Source organism: Echiichthys vipera (genome assembly GCF_963691815.1).
Source record: "Echiichthys vipera genome assembly, chromosome: 10".
NCBI lineage: Eukaryota > Metazoa > Chordata > Actinopteri > Perciformes > Trachinidae > Echiichthys > Echiichthys vipera.
In genome coordinates, this window is record NC_139835.1 from 25,269,129 (window position 1) to 25,293,299 (window position 24,171).

General features: G+C 42.2%; 1 protein-coding gene across 1 annotated transcript; it reads right to left on the reverse strand.

Moving 5' to 3' along the window:
• Positions 1–3: 3 nt before the first annotated feature.
• Positions 4–22,911, reverse strand: trappc10 (trafficking protein particle complex subunit 10). Its single transcript, XM_083921936.1, has 23 exons — positions 22,765–22,911; positions 18,169–18,250; positions 17,025–17,160; positions 13,778–13,977; positions 13,382–13,577; positions 13,126–13,237; positions 12,750–12,997; positions 12,374–12,520; positions 12,051–12,165; positions 10,775–10,851; positions 10,475–10,566; positions 9,620–9,760; positions 9,222–9,331; positions 8,102–8,634; positions 7,743–7,884; positions 6,651–6,809; positions 5,448–5,677; positions 4,598–4,698; positions 4,250–4,373; positions 3,762–3,926; positions 3,317–3,497; positions 2,181–2,375; positions 4–1,884 (listed from the first exon to the last, which is right to left on the reverse strand). The coding sequence occupies exons 1-23, from the start codon at positions 22,823–22,825 to the stop codon at positions 1,637–1,639; spliced, it is 3,795 nt and encodes a 1,264-aa protein (XP_083778062.1). The 5' UTR covers positions 22,826–22,911; the 3' UTR covers positions 4–1,636.
• Positions 22,912–24,171: the final 1,260 nt, after the last annotated feature.

Genomic DNA, 24,171 nt, shown 5'->3' on the forward strand with positions numbered 1-24,171 from the left:
AGATCAGTATGTACAGTGGTCGAGAAGAGCATGAGGTTGTAGTTACACTGTGTGTCATCCTTCTGAGGAGGGGAGGGGGGGGGGCAGAAGTAGCTGACATTCATCCTTTCAAATAAATGAGTAAATGAATCCCATGAGACTTATTTCATCCGTCTTTCCAACACCCAATGTTATGCGTACATAGCTTGCACACAGATTTGGCGGTGCGCACCCCCCCACACACACATACGTACACACACGCGCACAGAATAAATATACAAACACTGAATATGAACAATCCACTGATAAGGTAAGACAATAGATAGACAATAATGTGCACTGGCTGATCTCACACACACACTCGTACAGACACATACACGTAGAGCCTCACACATACACACAACTACAGCTGAGCAGATGCACACGACACACACACGGCTAGACTGTGTCTGAAACTCCCGTGTCATCAGTGGTTTCACATTTGAGATTTCCGTGCCGATGTCCGCGTCGCAGTCAGAATATACGTCACTGATTTGATTTTTTTTTCTCAAATAAATAAAGTTCTTCACTAAATCTTGTATTTTTGAAGATATTTCTATAATCCCCAAAGATTTTTCAGTCCTGCAGGTACAAAAACTTTTCTCTTTGCTGTAAACTTGTAGTAAAACTGATATTTAGAATACAAAATATAGTGTAATAATGTACATTTTCACCATGTTGTATACATTTTTGCCAAAACTACTGTGAAGGGAAATAGTTTATGAATGTCTCAAGGATTTTATAGAATATATAGTATCATTTTTGTAAGAAAAGAAAAAAATAAGGAGATTAAAATGTCCATTACATTTCTATGAGTTTAAAATGTGGCTGAATTTCCACTTTATCTTTTTTAAAGCTGTTAAAAAATACAAAGGGCGGCCAGAGACAACTCAATGTCATATGACACCTGTCTAAATGCTGGAGTTGTGATTATTATGGAGCCATTAACACTCTGATACTACGTAGTCTGACTTCAACATACATCAGAGGGAAGAGTTTCTGTCGCGGCAGGACAGAAGAGTGTGTGAGGATTATGGATTTGTCTCCAAAGATGCGTTAAAGTTTGTTAACATTCTGTACTGTTTAAGCAACTTGGATGTAATTATCAAGGCAAAAGTCTCAAATGTAAAAACGACGACTACTTGAGAGGCACAGGGACAGCACTTACAGCTGGACACACGCATCAGCTACCAAAGTACTGTCACTCTGACTGAGGCGTACACACATCTAGGGCTTTGGTGCATCATGGAACAATCAGGACTGTTATTCTTCAGTTCGAAGGAGCAGGACAGGCGCCGATCGGATTGATCGGTCCATATATATATTTATATATTTATAACTATAAATCCATCCAATGAGCTATGTACAAATATGGCAAAGAAAAATCTTTATTTGAATTTTATCAGCAGATGTCATTGGCTCTTCACTGCGTCTAGTCCGTAATGTCTCCAGTGATGTGAACGTTTCATGCTTAGGGGTGAGTCCATGACGGCAACAGTAGTGGTCTACGACATGGACTCATGGACCTGATCTGCCCCAGAGAAAAAGCTCAGCAGAGTCCATCCAGGGACAGGGTTCAGTTCTATGAGAAAGGGGCAGGTGGCGTTTGCCACCAGGGTCATGTAGCGTTGACCTCCATGATGTGGTCGTCAGTGGCGGGCAGCACCAGGACCTGACGTGTGTGGCTGTGGTTGAACACCTGTCCGGGGCTGAAGGGCTCCAGACGTGGCATGGCCACGCCCTTCTGCTGCTGGTCGCCGCTGCCCACAGAGTGCACGCTGCCCCGGCTGCGGATGCTCGCCGTGTCCCCCTGGTCGTCCAGCGCCTTGTCCAGCAGGGACAGACTGTCGTTCTCCACGCAGCTGTCTGAAGACGGCAAGAAACAAACTAATTACTGAGCGACGAGAAAGAAGATCAGCAAGATTCCCACTCCATTTAAACTCAGCTTACTAATTGTTTGTTTGTTTATAAGTTGACCATAAAATTAATGTTTGTCCCAAGTGAAGACTGAATTGTACCCAACATGCTGCTGTTGGACCGTCCCCTGACAGAGACTCACTATTGTACCTGCTGTTCAATGACATTTCAGTGGTTTTCTTTACTTCTTCACTATGGAATAAGCATCTCCAAACATCTGTGGTTCGATGTTTGGGAGGTCTTACCAGGGTCCGGCTGAATGGCCACTGCTGCAGTGTGAGGCAGGTACTTCAGCACTTTGATCTTGGGGAAGGGCAGGTGTCCTGCGAACAGAGGCATCACCTCGATCTGCACCTTGTGAGTGGCGTCAGCCGTCATGGGCATGGACACCATCCCTGAACTCTTCCCGCACACCGCCCAGTTACTGCTGCTGTCAGCCACTGTGGAAACGGACACACACACACACACACACACATATGAGCTGGGGTCACTGTTGTTTTGACTCTTCTACAGTTGGTGACTTTCTAAATATGAGCATATTTACATACATATGGATACCTATACGATCTAGGGCGATTATTTTAATTTCTGATTAATCTATTGATTATTTGCTCGATTCATCGATTTTGATCGAGTTTGGTTCATAAAGTGTCAGGAAATAGTGAGAAATGTGGACCAGTGTTTCCCAAAGCCCAAGATGACGTCCTCAAATGTCTCGTTTTGTCCACAACTCAAAGATATTCAAACCAGGAAATGCTCACAGTTAAGAAGCTGGAATCAATAAACTTTTACACACATTTTTTTTAAATTTTGAAATGAAGAACTTCTTTAATGGTTAACCTATAAATGATTTATTTAATCTCAATGATGAATTATTTAGTTTATCAAATATTAGGTATAATTAGAGATGAGAATAAGCACATGGGAGACGCTGGAACCTTCACATTTTTATGTGAAAATTTGTAAAAGTTGCTAATTAATTTGCGTTGATTGACTAATCAAAGTTAATAAAGTAATTTATAACCATTACAGCCCTAATTTAGTTTTATTTGTGACCCATATTGGTGAATTATGTGGTTCTTGGCACATTTTGGGTCATACATTTCTGGAATTGTTATCTCAGCTACAAATAAAGATTATCCTCTGCGTTTTTTATTTAATCATATAATCATAAGTCTGTATCAGAAATGACCAGAGCTTAAATCTGACGTTTTTATTCATGTTTGAAATGCTGTAAACATACAAGGTTAAAAGACTGAATCCACTCATTACTGATTCTCAGTGCTACTATAATCCCCATTCCCTCTGCTTCTATGAATCTCTTCTTCTGTTTATCCGTCCTTTTAGAAAACTCGGATAATAAGCCGCTCTCCTGACATACCTTCATACATGAGTTTGGTGGTTCTGAGGCCGTCGGTGTCAGTCTTGCTCTCCTCTGACATCTCTCCCTCTGCAGGTTCGGTCAGTCGTGTTATACACACCTCCAGCCCGCAGAGGAAACCGGAGCGACAGTGCTGCTCGCCAGCAGGAGGCAAAATCTCAGCTCTCACGCTGTACAACGTCTGACAATAACAAAGCACTGGTTATTTATAGTGGGGAAGTCTCTTATTGTGGTAGGAGTGCTTAGCTAATCTAGAACTCACAAAATAGTACAGTAAATGCACGTTTTTAATACAACATTAGCAGCATTATCATTTATTCAAACAAGGAAAATAACGTTTTCCCTCGCTAAAACATGTTTAATTTGCCTGTCCAGAAGTTCCAAATGCTCCACTTATCAAACTCTACGGGCAAAGGAAGAAAATAAATGATTTAAGCTCACTTACAGTGACTCTCTCCAGCTGGAACTGGTAGTGGAAGGGTTTGAAGGCAGAGACGTCTTGTTTGAGAGGGGAGAAGTTGGCAGAGAAAACACACTGCAGACAGGAAGGCAGGTCGTCCTTCCACCTCACCTCCCACAAGCAGAACACACTGTGCTTACTGCACAAAAGCTGCACAAAGACACATTCAAGACAGAGATATGAATAATTGTTCGGTGTAGTTTTGATGTTCTTTAAAATTAAGTCAACAGACGAGGAGTTAGAGTACACTGACATCAGCCACATCCACACACAAAGGCTGTTTGTATGAGAAAAAGGCCAAACTGAAGCAGTTTAACATTTTAAAATCTCTTCCTCCTGTTATTGTTGGTGGAACACAAAATTCTTGGCCTTAGAATAGTTAGAATTTCTAATATTTCCCCATAGATGATCCATTAATATTATAAAATGTATACTGGAATCTATCCATGTTTGTTGTTTTTTTTTCTGCTCACCTGTTGAGATTTAGTGTTGAGGGACTGCAGCTCCAGGGATGCGTGTTGCTTCTCCGTCAGCTTCACTTCTGCCAGCGTGAAGTTCACATCTGACATGTTCTGCACGCACACCTGGACGTACTTCCTGTGGGGTCAGGTCAAAGGTCGCAGGTCAAACATGTGTATGAGTGAGTTGGGGAAGAATAGGTTCATAATAGGTTGGTAAAAGTATAGGTTTTTGTGTTTTGAGAATTTGATGTGAAAAGCACATTTTCAAAGGATTCCCAGTGTGGATAAATGTCGTTTCGACAATACAAAATGGCACCTATATTTGTGAACATGCAGGTATCTCTATGTTTGGAGGCTCACCTGTTACCAGCAGAAAGCAGTGAGTGTTTGGTCTTGAAGGGGATGTAGAAGGTGAGGGCAAGCAGCGTGGAGTAGATGGACCACGGACAGTCGATAGACATCTGTGGACAGACACCAGCTAAAGTTTACTATCAAAGCTCCTGAAGCATCTTGTGACAAAACAGCTTATCAGCCCAATTAGAGTAAGCAACTAACAATTAATTTCATTACAGAATAATCAGCAGATTACATGCTCAGCTAAGTGATTCATTGTTTGATGTATAAAACATTAGAAAACAGTGAAAAATGTCCGTTACGATATCCTTAAAGTGAAATTCAGGTGTAAAATCCTCCCGGGCTCTTTTTAGGCAAATGCACTCATCAAATAAGCTTTCGAGATGTGTTTTGCTGGAATGAATCACCAATGGGTTCTTTCCTTTTGGATTGCATTTAGTAATCGACTTGAATGGACTTTACTACAAGAGGAGCTGGTACCGGGGCCAGTAGGTAAGTCTTTCAAAACACTCTTTTAATAAACTCTGTGCTCACGAATTACGTTGTTGGTGCTTCGGTAAATGTGTAAGGTCGCTTATCATGCTACTGCAGAGGTTTGGTGTTATTTGGAGCAGTAGTAGTGGTTGAAAAAGCCGTTTTAAAGCGTTCAACTTGGCGTTCCAAGCTAATCCATGTTAGCCGCATTTGGCTGTTAGCTGTTGTTAGCGACTGTCAGCATCTGTCCCGGATTTCTCTGTTAAAAAAATCTGTGTATTTGCCTAAAAAGAGCCTTTTACACCTGAATTTCACGTTAGGCTTAAAGTTCGTTCATCAGACGTCTTGTGTTGTCGGACCAAAAGTTGTTAGAAGGCCTCACCCTCTGGTCGATGGCGGTCATGGGCGTGTCAGGATGACTGTAGCTACGTGGTCGATGACGGACCTCCCCGTTGGTCAGCCTCTCATTGGCGGGCCGATCGGACCCAGACGGCATGATGCACAGAACCTCCAGCTGGAACTCCAGAGTGTGGTAAGGAGGGGTGGCGGGCAGGCTGATGCTGGTCACCTTCTCAGACGACTGGATGGACAGGGCGTTTTCACCCACCAACTCTGAACACAGGAAGGGGAGAGAGAGACGGTCAGGCGTCCTGTTTAAAGGCCCGCAAATACTTCAGGAATCTGTTTAATACACTTTCTGTACACGAGAAACATAGCTTCATTTGTGTTATTGAGGAAAAAAACAGTGAGCAAACGTAGATTTATATCATTTTGATGCGTAACCAGATCTCAAACATTGATTTTGCATGTGGTCATGTACTCAACAAAGATCTGAGATGAACGAACAGCAGAGAGCTAGATTGATCAGGAAAGATACCTACTACCAAAAATTATCAAAACTACCGTATTTTCCGCACTATAAGAATGAATGGCTTATTTTGAAACTTTTTTAATATATAAGGCGCATAGAATAGACGCTACAGTCGAGGCTGGGGATACGAGTTTGAGTTTGTCCTCTAACTGTAGCCATCTCGCTCTGTTCCCTCGGAAACTCTGTTTAGTCTTCTTTACTTGGCGCAGGTCATCTAGTTGCTTCCTCCACTTCCGCACCATTGATTGGTTCATGGTAAACTCTCTGGCTGCTGCTGTATTCCCGTGTTCTTCTGCGTGACTAATGGCCTTGAGTTGAAACTCTGCGTCGTAAGCGTGTCTCTTAATAGGAGCCATTTTGGGCACTTTACACAAACACACAAATGGAAATGAAACGGCACGCTTCAGGTCATATATCTCAACATGCACCGCGCGTTACGTCTTCTACGGGGGAAAATAGAGTCGGCGGCTGCTCACCGTAGTTGAGAGACCTGTTGTGGCTCAATATCGGCCCATATATAAGGTGCACCGGATTATAGGCCGCACTGTCGGCTTTTGGGAAATTTGAAGGTTTTTAGGTGCGCCTTATAGTGCGGAAAATACGGTAACTTAAACTAAATAACTAATCAAAAAATATTAGATACTCTCTTTAAATACTTGAATTCTCTGAACTTAAATGTAAGTGGTGGATAGAAATAAACTGCTGTGTACTGACCGGCTGTAGGGCTGCTGATGCGGGCGGTGCAGCTGGTGGAGGGCAGGATGGGCATGGTGTCTGTGTTGCTGAGCTGCAGGGCGTCTCCTTTCTTCACGGTGTAATGCCCCGTCAACAGGGTGAACTTCACCATCTGAGACAGACCGGCCAACAGTGGCTCTGAAAGCACACCACAACTACAGTGAGCAACGGCCACACACACACACAAACACACACGCTGAACTGTGGTTATATACAGGCATCAAAGTAAATATGATGGTAATCAGAGCAGTAGAAACACACGTCTGATGCCAGCTCAGGTCAAACTTCAACATGATTTGTAAGCTGAACACCACATTTTTTATGTATGATAAAAAAGAAGGGACTGCAGTCACACTATTTTTATGCAGGTAGAACATCACATTATTTTGCCCTCACATGACAGCTGATGGAGATTCAGCCATGCATAATTATGTAAAAACAGAATATAAGCTACCAAGCATTGTACAGCAACAGCTAAAAAGAGAAGGACAGATGAGGACAGCACTCCCTTTATATTTTAATAGTGCCATAAAAAGGATATTTTGGGCAAGAAGTCCTTCTTGAAGGAAGGGCATGTTGCCCCAAATTTCCATTTGGCAATAACAAATGGTCAAATTGGAGTGCTGTCGTCTTTCCTTTTTTATTATCTACATTAAGGATCCGACACCTAGTCGTCAAGGTATTCTAATCATGAGTTGAGAGTGTTGTGTCAGAAGCAGTTAAATAATATAACATACGCTACTGTCAAGAGCTGCTACATGAGTACAACCAACTTACAGGCAGTCACATAAACACTCATGACATGGTAAGATGAAGAAACCTCTTCAGTGTCAGGTTTTGGCCTGGCAGCTGCATTTTTGATTTATTCAATAAGAGAAATCATGTGAGTGCAAGCTCCTGATGTACCATGTGATCTATAAGTGCCAGGATTAATTAATGTGCTTGAGGAAAAGCATGTGTCATTTTAGTGTTTCATGAAATGAACTTCACGTTGCACAAAGCAAACAAACTTAAAATTCCATATTCTCAGATTTTAAGCATCCATCATTTTTAAATAAAAATAATTCAGACCTGAGAGAGGCTCCACGGTGAGCTGGGGCTCCTGAGAATAGACTTCATACTGGACAGACGGGTAGATATGAGGCAGCACAAACTGCACCTTACCCACCGCGGCATACAGCTGACGCAGTGTGTAAGTACCTGGTTGTTCACTCTACAGAGAAAAGACAAGAGTGACAGAGCAAAAGATGACAAGTAAGAACATAAGAGGGTTTTATAAAATAGACCAGCAGTCTGATAAAAGTAGGAGACTGAAAAACATGCATTAAAACAATAAATGACATGGATTTTGAGTCCCCTTCACAAGGTAATCATTTCAAAAGGTCACATTTTAGTTTTTTTCCTTAAAGGAAGCAGAAAGTGTCTCTTACTGGTGCTGTGAATATGATGCTGTTATTCCCCGGCTCTAACATTATATCCTGCACTTTCAGCATCTGTCCTCCTTCCTTCATGGTTACAGCAGGAGGGCTGACACAGTTGGGCGTGTCCGGCGGCGAGTTGCTGTCATGACGACGCATGACCAGGTGAGTGTTTTTACACACCACTCCCGTAGAGTTGAGAGAATTGTCCGAAGGACTCCTGTCCTGAATCTCCTCTAGCTCTAAAGGAGGACCAGCAGCCGAGGAAGAGGGGGGACCCGCTGACGAGTTACCCTGGTTAAACTCTACTGTCCCTGGGTTTGTTTGCCTCTGACCTCCCTTAGACCTTCCATTAGTCCCTCCACGCTCCAGGTCAAAGTGAATGCTAGCAGCGAGTTGCTGTATGTGCACTGACACGGGCATCAAACATCGCAGAGTGAGCTCCACCTGCAGGACGGCTCCAGAGTGCACCGAGGCTGTGGCTGGACGGAACTGTAGCCGTGTGAGTTGAGAAAACACACCCATGCTGAGAGTCACTTTGTGAGCTGTGGACAAAGACAATTAAATTAGGCGTTGATGAAGTACAGGTTTTTGCAGTTTATGACAACAAAAAAAAAATACTGTGGAGGTTTACAACTGAGGGATGAGGGTCTAAGTGATAACCTCTAATGAAGTGTGCCGATATAAGACAACTACAAGGACAGGCTGCAGCAAAGAACATGGTGATGCAGAGGGTTGTTCTCCTCCACCAACTTTTATATCCAGGCACCTTGAAGTGCATTGTAATTGTTATGTGATGTGGAAGAAAGACATTTCTAAAATAGGTTTGCAGAGTTTTGAGGTTAGATTCAACACCACTATGTAAATGTAGTATACAGAAGTACTGTTGCTCTAGTTACCTGCAGTTTACTTCCCCACACACTGGTTTAGACCAGTAATTAAACTGATAACTGGAAGTATGCTTTCCACTAAGGTTGTCTAAAAGCATTGTGGGAAATCTCGGTGGGAAATCATGGATATCGTCTTAATGCCCCCCTGGAAAGCCTTAAACATCACAGACTGATGATACAGAACAGAGTATATAGGTGTTTTTTGTTGGAAAGGTAAACTTGTAATGAACATGATCACTTACACTGATCGTCAGATTTGCCGGCAAAGGTCAGAATTTCCTGACAAAAGTGCTTCCTCTCCTCCGTGGTCAGATTCACATCACCAGCCAACAAGGCACTGGTTTGCAAGTAGCTGTGGTGGTTTGTAAAGGAAACACTACAGTACACTGGTGCAAGATCGCCACTTCTATCAGGCCAACAAAGGAACCCGTTATCTGAGTTGTTGCCATACCTGAGCATGTTGAATAAGATATAGTATCACTAATGGGCACGATGCAACCAACTCAAAGCTTCTTCTCTAATTTACAGCACCATAAAACTTTATATGCCAAAAAGCACTGGAGGTAGCTGTCTCTTACAATTTAATCTTGGCATATTCAGTCCTTAACTGGTCTATTTTTGGTGTCAATTTGAAGGATACTCTTCAGTTCTGCCCAGCAGTTTCTGACACTCAGCAATCTGTTTCCTGGTGTGAGTGACGGGGAGGCTCCATCCTTCGGATACGTATGACTTTAGAGCTTCCTGTAAGAAGGTCTCTGCCCGCTCAGGGTCCCCCTTTCTCCTAATAAACAAACACAAACACAAACACATTGTCTTGTTGATCATATCAATAGAAAAACAAATTGTGACAGAAAATGAGAAAGAAATCAACCCTAATGGAAAAACCAAAGTAAAGACAAACAAATATAGATGATCTATATCAGTACAGTATGAGGCTGCAGTGCCAATATGCATGAACAAATCTCAAACTTTACTCTACCCCTAATCTTTGTAAAAGTATTATTTTGAAAATCAAACACAGCGGGCCTACTGTGAACACAGAATAATGAGCTATTCATCTGCTATTGGCTAGTATAGGCATCAGCTGATCAAGTTAAAGATCGTCCAAGAGCAGTGGCTCGGTTCACTTTTGTTTTGAAAGCAGAAGCTCTAAGACCTCAGGCATGTTTGGTTAAAGGGTCTGATGACAAACACAGCAAAAAGAAACCGGTCACTGCATGATGGCTCTAATAAATGTGTTTCAAATGTTACTTTCGACTGCACTTTCAGGGCTTCACATTTCCTTTTTAAACCCCTACACACCCATCGTACATTTATTCCACCTGATTAGACCTCTTCTCAGGAGTGCGGGGGTGTTTACAAGCAGAAGCTAAATGACAGTTCAGGGGAAGAGGCCTAATCAGACAGAATAAATGAAAATAAGAGTAGAGGCGTCGGGGCTTCACGAGAATTTTGAGACCCATGTGTATCCCAAGGAGCTTGCAGCTTTACTTACATGTAGAACTCAGCCAGGCTTTTCCCCACCAGTCTGGCAGACCTCAGCCGGCTGATAGCCCTGTACATCTCCATAGCAGCATGAGAGAGTTCCTGATGCAAGAAGTGGCCAACAAGGTGGTGGAGGAGGAGGAGGAGGAGGGAGAAGAAAGATAAACTGTTTCCACTCAGGTTGCCAGAGATTACATCAGAAAAAAATGTATTCAAGTTTTGGGACAGGAATTCACAGAATGTGTGTTAACCTCCCTGCTTCGCCAACTGCTGAAATACAAAATCAAGCCGTGGCAAGAAGCTCACTTACAAGATAGTGCCTTTCAAAAGCTTCCACAGACGACAAGGCTTCTTTCAGCTTTTTGTAAGGGCTCTGCAAACTGCTGACTGTCGAGGAAGACAAAGGGAAATTAAAACAGGGGTTTTCATTACACCTTAATCAACGTGACTGGCCGAACAAGCTCCTGTCAGAGAAAAGTACATCTCAACGCTGAAGGCCCTGACACACCAAGCTTGAAAGAACTTGTGCCAACATAGACCAACAGAGGCATTGCTTTAGGTCTGCCCTTAAAAGCTGCTCTTGAACACACTAGCAGACTACAGCTAATGGCCGACATTCACATACACTCCTATACACTGTATTTCTAATCCAAAACAACGTTAAAAAGAAACAAACAAAACAGTCTGACCAAATCTTAATAAAAGTACAGATTTATGATATACTGTATATGTCTGATGAAAAAGTTGTATCTGGTGCTCTGAAGTTTTGCTTTGTTGGTGTTTCCAGCTAATGGTCGTCTGATTGTGGAAGAAATTAAAGATCAATCAGACTGAACAGTCACTGAGACATCCAGTCAGTCCTGAATCAGCTGAACTGATGCTGTTGAATGCTGATCGCAATGCAAAAGGTACAGGCAACATTAGAGCCAGACCCAAGATGGCCATATCGGTATGTTTTCTGATATGTGCCGATGTGAAAACCTTTTGTTACAGACCATACACTGCTGTCATACAGCTAATTATTTCATATTTATTTATTCTTAATTTAAATGATCAGTAATTGACTGATACTGAACATGATGTTTATTTAGTGATTTGTTTTATTTTTATGTATTCTTTATTTTTTCAGTGTTCATTTCTACAAATGGTAAAACATGTATTTAATGTAATACAAATGTAAACAGTATATAATGGCTAATAATGTATGATGTTAAATATACTTTAATAAAGTTATTTGTTTAAGAAAGCAGCCTTCTGTGACCTTTTCAGAGTCATATCTGATCTCACAATCCACAAAGAAAAGGTTTATTTTCCTTCCAGCTCGATAATTCAGTAAATCGGCCGACATATCGGTCAATTTCTCTGAAATCTCATATTGGTCATGCCCTAGGCAACAGACGACACCAACGACAACTGTTAGATTTGGTGTGTCAGGGCCCTAAATCACAATCCATGTGTTCATTTCATCAATGGGACAGGTTGGTATGCCTGTAAAATTAGATTTAGGCAATGAGATTCTCATAATCACCGAGCTGAACTTAAAATAAGCCTAGTTTCATTTCACAGAAGTAAGAAAAAAACCTCACCAGTCTCAGGCCTCTCATCCCCCAGTCCGGCCAGCAGATCGACGGTCCTGTTCAGGTCCTCGGATGTGGGTCCCTTCTCTGACACCAGGCCACAGAGTTCCCCCAGGGACTTCAGCTGAAGAAGGCAGACAGGAACAAGAATGAGAAAGCTATTCTAGCAGCTATTAACTTCTCGCCATTTAAATGAATGAGGAAATTATTTGCACCTCTTAAATGTCAGAGTAAGAAACGTACTGCAGCTATATGAAGAACTGGGCCCTGGTCTGCTAAATGTATTTCATGACACATCCTAGGAGGCTACACAAGTGATAATTTTTTGTCACCTTGTCAGTCGCATAAGCCCAAAGCCCGACGGTATGGGAGCAGTTTGCAGCTAACTGGGCCTGATCACAACAGCCCTCGATCCTGTGCAGAACTTCCAAGCAGCTGAGAAACACCCAGCAGTCAAGTGCCCCCTCCAGCACCGACACCTGAGTGACAAGAGCGACAACAAACAGTGTTATGAGTGATGCATTCAGTTCAGTCTGGTTTGTTTAGGAGGGTTTAGGCTGTAGAGCTGACCATGTTTCAATGCAAATTTAACCCATTTATCCATTTAGCGTATTCTGTATCTGGCTACAGAGTTTGAAGAGCTTACATGCTGGTATTCAAACCTGCATAAAGTCTGTTTAAAGAAAAGTAGAAAGTACACCTGTTTACCTCCAGCAGACGTAGCTCCTGGACACAGTTGTGCAGCAGCTCCAGGGCTCTCTGTGTGACCTCCCAGGGCCTCAGCAGGAAGATAAGTAAGGTGCACTGGCGGGAGAACAGGTAGCTCCTCAGGTCTAACAGGCTGGCCTCCCCACGCTGGATCCCGTCCCTTTTCTCCATGTCGATGGGCCTCCGAAGCAGCAAGCCGTTCCAGCTGCGCACTGGGGCGCAGAATGAGCCGAGCCAGTTAGCCGTATCTGTGGATGGAAGCAGACAAGTCAGAGCAAAACCAAAACTAGAGCAGTCCTTTGATCATGGAAACAGATAATGCATGCACACAATTCTCATGTTTATTTTACTTGAGAGGACTGCCATGGTTACTTACCCCCAGCTCCAAAGTTAAGGACATATTGGGTAAAAAGAGCATCGAGTTCATCATACTGGACCAAGGCGTCTTCAAACTGCTGCAGCATCTCAAAAACAAAGGCCAGCTCCTCCTGCACACACATCACACACGCTTACATGTGACACACAATTGAAGTGTAACATTTAATCCACAAAACGAGGCAGAGTTAGAGGACAGCGTCACAACCTCTACTTCTCTTTCTGAGCTGATGCGTGCCAGTTCTTTTTCTATGTACCTGGACCATGAAGTATTCACAGAAGCTCCAGCCAGGCTGAGTGCGTTTCTCTCGGAGCGTGCGCATGTCGTCTTCAAAGCGGCCCAGGTTTTTGGTGAAGGACATGAGGAGGAGGGTTCGTAGCTTGAGCAGCAAAGAATTCCAGGATTCCTGAGACCGAGACGAGTCCTTCAGAGGATCTGACAGCACCACACACCTGCGTCAGAGGGAAATAACCTTTACATACTCAGGGAAGGTTGAATCAACACGGTTTCCTATAATCAGCGGGTATTGATTGTGTTGCCTGCTGTGGGGACGTGTGAAAGGGCAGCAATAAGTCAGTGTGTTACCCACTCTCATTGTCTTCTGCGAGTTTCACCTAAATCAGATTGGTTATAGGGGGAGGAGGGTCCTCACCTGTCGTTCTGCTTGTTGCAAAAATCACTGCGGATCTTGTCCACGATGGATGACCGAGGCAGGATGTTGGTCTTGTTCTTTTTCTTAGTGTCGTTGGTCTCCACGACGATGATGACCCAGTCTGCTGAGGCATGAGTCCGCAAGCTGTTCTGCCAGCGCATCATGTCCTCCTTTACCGTGCTCTTATACACCTCTGTGTCCTGTGATAAAGTCAAATAAAAGAATTGTTCTTCACAGTTGGAAGTTGGCGAGCATTACCCTTTCACTCCGACCTGAGATCCGCAATTATGTCAAAACATGACAATTATATGAAGGAATACCACATGTGGAGCTTGTGTTGATACTAAATTAGGGGAAATTTGTTGAAGTAACAATGTATTTCATCTGAACATCTAAGTTTCCAGCGGATGGAAACCATAAAAAGAACGCTGGCCCGCAGGTTTATATTTTATAACTTCAATTGTACACTACTCAATGCTGTGCCCGGGGTTTACTCAGTGAATGACTGCTACACGAGGGTGTTTTCTTTCAAATTGGCTGGAAGGGATTAAAGCAGAGATATAATAAGACGAGTCAGTTATTATGTAACAGTGTCCAGTGGCAGGGAGAGGAACTGAAGCCCTGGAGTTTCACAATGTTTTGGAAGAGAACTTGCAGTTACAGTTTGTCAGGTAACTTTTGGATTGTGAATCTAGGTCATACTGTACACACTATCACATGTTCGTAGAGATTACACATGTGTTTTCTTTGTATTAACTGTGTCACTGAAGGATTTCGTATGTCTCATAGTTCGGTACACACCCATGGCAAACCCATACAGGCGTTGCAGTTATACTAACTGTCCTCTCAAAGGGCAGCCTGATCGAACTTGTCTGCCACCGTCTCCCAGTCGGCTGATTGTTTTAACTGTGTAACACAGTGCTGCAGTTTGCATTCACAAGTTAAACAGGTCAGTACAGAAGCTGCACGTGAACAAATTTGTATTTCAGTCGTCAAATAATTCCCTGCAATTAAGATTATTTACAAAGACAGATGCGACTCGTTAGTGCACCCTGGATTTATGACCTATCCAGGTCACAGCTGACTGTTTACAGCCCACCTGTCCTCTCCATCTGCAATATGGCTGCGTGCAGACCATTTTCTGCCCTTTGTAGCAAAGAAAAGAGGAATGCAAACCTAACTTGCTGCTACATTCAGACTGCTTGTACTGTGCAGACTGTGTCGGTGTGTACGGTGATTGACAGTAACCTAACACCTACAGACAGAGGGGGTAATGTTTTTTGTTTGTGCACAAATACAGCATTTCCGATTTGTCACTTAAACACACTGAAAATCTCCTCCTTTTTTCTTTGTGTTTTACATTTAAAAACCTTGAGAAACGAGTATATCTAATATATGCACCCAAAACTGAGATCCTTTAGGACGTTCCAGTCACTAGACAGCAGCTACGGTACAATAATACATGACAGTTGAACATGAAGGCATTTAAAAGTAATGAATCGGTTCCTTTCTTATTAGATAGGATGTGGTGAGCTGTCACATTCTCAACAAAATATAAACAGTAAAGTTACTGCAGGTCTATTGTACTGAATTGTAATACTGTACAGGGGATACTGTTACTGTGTCCATACTGCATATCCACATGCAGGCTCGCTACTCCCACACTGGAGGCATAGTCCTTAGGAAATGTCATGAGTCACGCGCTGATGACAGCACTTCCTTAAACTAACCAGCTGCTCAGTCAGCAGCAGCAGATTCCCGCTTCCCTTTTTGTTTTTCTCTCCTCTGCTTTCCCTAAGCAGCTTGCAGTCTTGCAAGGTAGAAGTCGAGTTCAGTTAAGTTAAGTCTGGTGCCTGCATGCTCCTAAAAAGACACACCCAGTAAGGTCATGTGCACCGTAAACATTTCACTGCATAAAACTGAAAATGCTCTACATCTACTAGATACATTTGAAAGTGCTATTATGAAATAAAGCTTTCCAAAAACAATGCTTCTTCAGTCTTAAAAGGTGCAGTGTGCAGGAGTCAGGGGTATCCAACAGGGGAGCCCACCATGCGGCACCGCCGTGTTTTCACACAGGGTCCCCACTCTTTCTAAGAAATCATTTTCCTTTTATTCGAAAATACAGGACCGCACTTGCTCACAAACTGTCATATAATTAACTGGTAGGCCTAGTATTGACATATTTAACCTGCTCGTGGCTCCAGAAAATATAGACTTAATGCAGAAAAGATCGCTGCGCATCCTTTCCGCTCCTCAGCCTGACTGACATGAGAGCTGAAATGAGAAGTGTGCGTTCCCCTAAATAGCCTCTAAATTTCCAGGTTTTCCAGGACACGTGGGAACTCTGTCTACAGTAGCCCAGAACAGACAAACCCAACACTGGCTCTAGAGAGGGCTATTGATGTTTTTACATTACCGGAAGGCCTTCGTAGGTTCTAGTACACACTTGGAAAGGGAGGGGTGAGGAAACAGGGTATTCAGTCGGTTCCAATCTGCAACCTCACGGCTAGATGCCACTAAATCCTACACATTGGTCCTTTAACTCAGTGAACCTGCATATCGTCGCTGTCTGGCTGTCACTGTTTACGTCTGTGTGTGGGTTTTTATAAAGTTTGAACAAATGAAAAGTATTAAAAAGAGCTTATGACTAAATATTGTGACTTTATCAAACCTCAAACTGTCAGCAAAACCTCACATTCTTGAAAAATTACGGTTTTGGATTTCCGTCCGACAGCAACGATATCTGAGCTGTCTGTCACCTATCTTTGCCAAGAGTAACCATCTATTCTTAGACAAGCAGGCATTTCTTATCCTCCAGAACACATGGAATGAAATAACTTTACCGAGAACCGTCAAAACAAAGTCAGGTAGCAGCAATTTTGAAAAGCAGACATTGTGTTGTTTGTCGCTCTCTTTGATTAATCAGTTTGTACGTTAATGTAATGGATCGAACGGTGAAAGTGTTCTCATTGATGTGTCTTTATATTTATGGTGTCATTCAGCTCAATAACAATGACCATAACATTGTCATTTAGTCCAAGCACTCATTAGTCTTAGCTGACAGGAAGCTTTTATGATAATAATATCAGCTCATCATTTATGCAGCTGTTGGACAACAAACACAGAAAACTATCCCAATAACACTATCTGCACATTTGACTACACTGAAATACTTAAGTGTTCACAGAGAGAAAGAGGGAGAGCGAGAGTGAGAAAGAGAGAGCGAGTGTGTTTGTCTACTCACACAGCAGTCGGTCCAATAGATGTGCAGGAAGGGGAAGGTGAGGAGAGCCTTGTTGCCCTCCTTGGGGAGGAGCTCCTCTTTAAACTGGACAAAATTAGCTTCAAGGTGGATCATTTTTGGTGCACGGCCGTAAGTCCTGCACAGGAAAGAAAGCATTGTTGTTCGGGATCAATTATATGCAGTTTACACTGTTAAACACAGAACACAAAGTCAAAACAAAAACATGGACACTGAGTCTGTCACTGGATCAGCAGCTTCCTCAGAAGCTTAGTGTGCTCTTAAGTGTTAAAAATAATCACTTAATTGTCATAGTTTTGACTAATAATGACCTGTATCAAATCCCTCACCTAAGAAGACCTAATATTTGAGACTTATGCGTTACTGCACAACGATGACAATAAGACCTCTGACGTAAAATATCCCTATTTTTCTTAATATTACATCCTTCCTTTTAACGTTCTGTGCAAGAACTCCTGAGGCCGTGTTTTGTTAATACCACTCCTGAAAAATCCCCACAGCGTACAGAAGAACGCAGGTGACAAACCGTGATGACCAACTGACAGCCCTTCATTGAATCATTCAAATGTATTACTGCACTCATGGATAATAACCTTGAATGGAATATCAATAGACCTCATCTTTTTTTTAAAAGCCCAACAAACACTTAACTCATGTCGTCTCGTGAAATTCAAGGTCAGACAATTTCTCCTGCTCCATTTCCACTAAAACTCCAGCACATTACCAATAAGTCATCCAAAATCACCAGCACCCCCCTCTCCTCGTTAAATGCCGCTATTAGAAAGTAAAGAGGATGGAAAGTACTGAATCTCTGACCCTGCACACCCAGTGAGTACATCACCATTTATCGCCCACCACCACTACTATTCAGACAGTTTTATTTATGTATTTACATCCATGCTTCTTGTGTGATGTGTTGTGTTGTGGTGTGGTTATTATTGTGTAAGAAATTAAAAATGCGTGGTTTAATGATGTCAAATGTTGGACCACCTGCACTGAAAGCATACCGCCTGACATTAATGGGAGTGGACAACAACTACGCCTTTTTTGACAGTTGGTTAAAAGGTTTTCCAATGATGTGTTTCACTACGTTTGTCCATCACGCATTCATCAGGGCAGCACTCACCTCCTCCACTCCATTGGCTCCCTGGGAAGTTGTTGGGCCAATGAGGTATAGAGAGACGTAAACAAGCCCTGGTCTCCCGCACCTGACGAAATGGAAGGACAAGAGCATTTTAAAAATATATATAGGTAAATCAAAAATTCAAATAGCAGAAACATTCAAATCCCAGGGACATGGAGGATATCTAAGTTTAAACATAACTGGAAAGTTCATTTGCAAAAGGCTAATACTCATGTAGCACAGCACAGCGAGAAGGCTGCAAATGCTACAGGGAATACATTAAATGATGACAGTTAAGCTCCAAAACAACAATGGGAAACTTATGAGATTGTGAGGCATTACTGAGGCATTACTGGGGAAAACTGTATCATTATCATCATCATCATCATCATCATCATCATCATCCTTGAAGGGGTCAACATCCTCCAACACACCTGAGTGAGACTCAGGTGTGTTGGAGCAGGGAGGAACCTAATACATGCAGGGCAGTAGCTCTCCAGGAGCAGGATTGGACACCCCTGCTCTAGTGCTCTTCTCTCTCCTGTTTAACAGCCCTATGGATCTACAATAGTCACTGGCAGCACCTGGCCATATTTAGGGGAACAATATAATTAGAATATTTTTGATCATAACTGTGTAACTGATCATTTATTCACTTTTTAAACTGTCATTTATGTTATTTTCTGCTGACTGACTGGTAAATGCCCGCTTCCAAAAACCTTTTCGAAATGAGTTCTTCATTGCATTTAATTCACATGCCCGTGTCAATTCATGCTTTCTACTGTTTTCTGCAGCTTCATGTTGAAAATGTGTGGCTGAACTGACTTACAGTATTCTGCGCAATTGTTAAAAACCATTGAGTTTGTCAGTTTGTCCCAGAGAGCATTACAATCTACAGAGCATGCAACACCCTCTATCCTTAGACCCTGTTTCTTCACCATGTCTGAGCCTATAATAAACCTCACAACAACATAAATCAGCCATTCCTATTGGACACATACATTTGGTCTTTTTCACCATAACAAACTAGCCATACCTCACCGGTGCCTTTAAGAAACAATCAGGCGCCTCAGATCATTGTATACTTCTCAATATGGACAATAGCCCTGAAGTACAAAAGTCAAGCACAATTGCATTTTAAAATGAAAATGTGACTATGAGAGTAAGGTGAGGATGTTCAACTTTAATTTGAGTGACTTAAATTGCAGTACTTGAGCTGGTGAATCTTTGTAAATGAGAGTCAGACGGTGATCTCTAACATCTGACTCTTAAGCTGTGCAGATAGCAGCTCAACAGTCAAGTGATTTCAATGTCACCACCACTTTGCCCCACTTCAGAAAAGCTCTGTCATTCATAGCTGTGATGGACAGTGACTTGTAGGGCCGAGATAAGTGCTCAAGCTACACTGGAACTGGGTCACATTCAACGAACCACGTAAAAATCCCTTTTGATAAAAGCACCCTAAGGGGAAACAGGACTACTGCTCCTACACTCTTTACCCAGTGTTAATGTAAACACCCTTAAATATCCTGCAAGACGAATTTCAGCACTTACACCTCAGTGGGTTCTATTTGAATCCAGTGGGCTGGATTTGGGCCAACACATTTCCCCGGGCTGACACTTTGACTGCATTGTAAAACAATTGCCCTTGCTGCCTGCTGTTTAACACCTGCACTAATACGAAACATCAATTTTTCTGTGTGACGTATGCCATTGCAACATATACCATAAGCCAAAAGATTTTAGCAATTTGCATGTACAATCAACACAGTAACAAATATGATCTGGTCAAACTTAGTGTTCATGGGTGCAAGCAAACACTGTAATTTGGTGATCTTTCTCTTTGTTGTTTCAGCACGAACCAGTGTGATTCGGTGGTCAGTTTATAGGCATATAGTTAATGTGTCTGTGTGTGTGTGTTAGTCGATGTTATAAATCTTTACAGGGCATTAAAAGTCTAGTATGGTCCATACAAAACTGAACTTGTGAGTGTTTACAAAGGCTATCAAAAACTGCTATCGAACACAACCCTGAAAAGCAAACACCAGTATACCAGTAAAATCCCTGTGACCGTGTGAGTCAACTTAACACACAGCCTCAAATGACAGTGGAAGCACAACACTGCCCATCGGGGACACCGGTAAAAGCAGAAGGAAGGAGCAGAAAGTCGCACACTAACAACTCCGATGTACGCTTTTCATTCATTAATCTATAAATCAACATTTCAGCACATGCCAACTATTTTAGGAAGAAACAACACGTAATCTGAGTGACACTGTGTGTAGTCTGCAGTATATTAAGTCCATGATCTCACAGCGCATAAACAGAATAACAGTGTGAAGCCTGAGGTCATTTATAGCCAAGAAGGGCGCCTAACATCCGCAACGTCTGCAATAAGTTAAATCCCTAAACCCACATTTTATTTCTTTAAATTACACTTTTTAGCTTGTTGTAACTCGTGCTATAAGAGAACTCTGGTGTTTTCTACATTCATCCAACTTTAGGAAACGCATGACTTACACGGTAAATATTTAAGCTCTTAACACGTATTGGTATATTGGGATTATAGCTCAGCTAAGGAGTGTCCACTGACATGTCAGTTTCATTCTACTGACAAGCACCCTCTTCTATTTCAGCCATAGTTTGTCTCTTGTGGAGCTGTCAGTTTTATATTAATTTGTTTAATAATAACAAATTCCTCCACAATACGGGAATTTTAACAACTCCTTGATGGAACCAGGTTGGCAACTGTAAAAGATGACAGTATACTTGTCTGTTTAACATCTTTGCTTCAGTCAGAAAATCATTGTAAATATGGTTGTGTGCCCTATAAGTGGCTAATGTTTGTTATACAACCTGCAGGGTTTACATGGACTTTATTTTGACTAAGTTGCTTTAATCCGAATCAAATCATCAATGCAAAAGTCCCAATGTAAGAACACATTTCGGAGGTATACACCTGAGTTAGGACACATGAAAACACGTAAAGAAACCCAGGTTGTGGCCCGGATCCCACTTTGAGCAACCTGTCACTTGGATTATGAATCCACCAACAAATCCCACCTATGCTTTCCTTTCATATTGCGACCTCCTGGTACCTCTACTGTCAACTCCTGTACTTTGGCAGCTTTGGACACCCGCTGTCCTAAAAATGGAGCAGCCTGTGGCGTGAGATGAAGCTGGCAGCCACCGCCAGAGTCAGCTCCTAAAATAACCCCTCCGAGAAGAACCTTCCCTAAGATGCCAAGGGATTTTATGAATGGCAAACAAACCCCAGTATGCAACATAGCTCTATTAGATCTGTTAGGTCATTTGCACTTTATTTCTCGTACACTTTATCTTTATATTTCACTTATGTCAGTGGTTCTCAAACTTACATGACGTACCAACTCAGAAAATATCAGACGCTCTCGAGTACCACCACTAAATGGATGGACTTGTACTTATATAGCACCTTTCTAGTCTTCTGACTACTCAAGGCGCTTTCACACTACTTGCCACATTCACCCATTCACACAGACATTCACACTGATGGCAGTGGACATCAACAAACCATCTAATCTAACCATTCACACCACATTTACACACCCATGTGCAGCACGGGGAGCAATTCGGGGTTCAGTGTCTTGCCCAAGGACACTTCGACATTTGGACCGGAGGAGCTAGGGATCGAAGTGCCAATCTCTCGAATGGAGGACGACCCACTCTACCACTAAGCCACAGCCGCCCTGTGTAACACTAAGACCGATGTTAAAATACAGCAGAGTAGGAAGGTTTATTCCTAATCAGAAGACTATTTATTGTTGACTATCTTCAGCCATGATTTCAGATTCAGAAGGACTGCTCTAAATATTCTCCTCCTGATCCGCACTTCTCTTCCTCATGGTTCCCATTTGGAGCCATGGTTGCACGATTGTTTTTAAACTAAACACTCTCTTGCCATCCCATTTTAGCTCCTGACTCATGAACGGGACTATGCAGCAGGCTGATATTGAAACAAAAACATTACAGGAAATGTAAAGTAAAGTATTTTCTCTCGAAATGTTGTAGTATTTTGATAGTTTTGTTTATTTCGAAGCTCCTTTCGAGTACACCAGAGAGCTTGGCAGTAGCACAGTTTGAGAACCAGTGTGCTATTTGTTATCTTATTGTGTTGTTTTCTAATATCTTATATTGATATTGTTTTTGTAATTGTTACTGCAATGTTGGGGCTATCTGGAACCAGAATTTCCTTCGGGATTAATAAAGTTCAAACTTATCTTATCTTATGTCTCTATATCCTTCCCCAAAGCTGCAGCAGCAACCAGCCGTGACGTTACATCGTTAGCTATAGGCCTGTTAATCAGTGTAGCAGCTACAAGCTAAGAGACAGCAGCCGTTTCCCATGACAACATGTATCACCGACAGTGTTCAAGTATACGAGTAAGGAACTATTACAGCACCAGCAAGTACACATTAAGCTACACATGCACCGTCTCCAAGCGGGTTAATATAAGGGTACTTGCTAGCTTAGCTAAAACGAGCTGCTGAATATAGCTAGCTAGCTGGCTAACTGTCAAGACTAGAGAAAAAATAAGTCTCCTTTGACTAAACACTCACATGTCACAATCGGCTTGTTTTCCATAGTATAGATGATGGGCTTTTCCTCTTGACACTCCATATGTGTGTTAGCGGGAGTACTCCATGAAAAGTATGTACAAACCCGAGCTTTTATTATTAGTAAATGCTTATGTGTGCAGTTGTGTTGAATCGATGGGGCCTGTGTGTCCCCTCTCTGCACTTCCGGGAAGTACGTAGGCGTGCGTCATTAAAGGGCCAACCTGTGCTTTTTCTTTTTATGACAGCCATTACAAAAACAAAACAAAACATTGGATTGTCAACTTGTTGAGTCTATAAGGAACATTTTAAGCTTCATTTTCAAAATTTCGGCCGAGTTTGTAATTATTTTAAGTCCATCCAAATGATTAAAGGTTGAATATGTAGAATCTTTATTAAAAGCTATGGAGCGTTTTTAGGGGTACAGAATGAAAGAAAAAATAGATTTAGTCTGAATACATTTTTTTTTAAATTGAAGGGTTTGACCATGACTTTCTGTCACGTTCTGTATACATTGTACCAGCCAATAGAGGCTGGCACTGCGGGTTGCCAGGGTTCTCTGTTGTTGGGTGCAGCTACTGTAGGCTCGCACGTTATTTGTCCCAGCAGCTGAGTGACTGGAGACGGGCAAAAACAAGAGTCAGTATAGCATTCACTCGATAGACTGAGATAAAGAAGTTCAACAGATCAGATCAAAACGCACGCTGAAATGGCTACGTTTCTCCTTGATTGGTAAGCTAACTTTCATGTTTACTTAGCTGTAATGGTTAAAAAAACTATTAATGCTAACGGCTAACGCTAACTGTCATTCAAACTCCTCTGAAAGTTTGAGTCCTCTGCAATACTTGTTCTTATGGTGAGATTTGCCGGAGGGGATGGGTCCAAACAGGCTCAAACAGACTACGGTCTCCTGCAGGCTACTGGGGCTGGTCCGACCAACCTGGAAACCTCAGTGGTGGAATTATTTTCTGTTGTTGCGACTACAATCTTGAGACACTAGATGGCTGGGTTCCGCTTTTTCTTCATATTCAAGCTTTAATTGATTAGTCGAAATTAGTTGTCGCCCTGTATGGGACCATGACTTGACATGGCGCAGACTGATCCCTTGACACACTTGGCAATATCCTTTGCAATTTTTTCCAAGGAAATGTGATTAGATTGCCTACCTTTCACTTTTCACTATTTATCTACTTACTTTGTATTTATTGTTTTATTTCTTCACTTCCTTTTTATTGTGTATTTCCGTACTCTGTCTTATTAAATTTACTTATGTTACGTCATCATAATGTAAGATTGAAATGTCATTGAAAGGAAAACAGACTGCCTTACATATTTAAGTATGATGCAGAACTGCTCCACAACTGTTTGTGCCACATGATGTTTGTGAGGATTTGCAAATAAAGTTGTGAA

Bases quoted from the DNA above. Each gene is read 5' to 3' on its own strand.
- trappc10 (XM_083921936.1), bottom strand. From the start codon at position 22,825: ATGGAGTGTCAAGAGGAAAAGCCCATCATCTATACTATGGAAAACAAG. The intron at 8,635-9,221 runs GTAAGTGATCAT...CTTTGTCCACAG, and splicing joins CGGCAAATCTGACGATCAGT to CTCACAAAGTGACTCTCAGC. The intron at 1,885-2,180 runs GTAAGACCTCCC...TGCCGTCTTCAG, and splicing joins GGCCATTCAGCCGGACCCTG to ACAGCTGCGTGGAGAACGAC.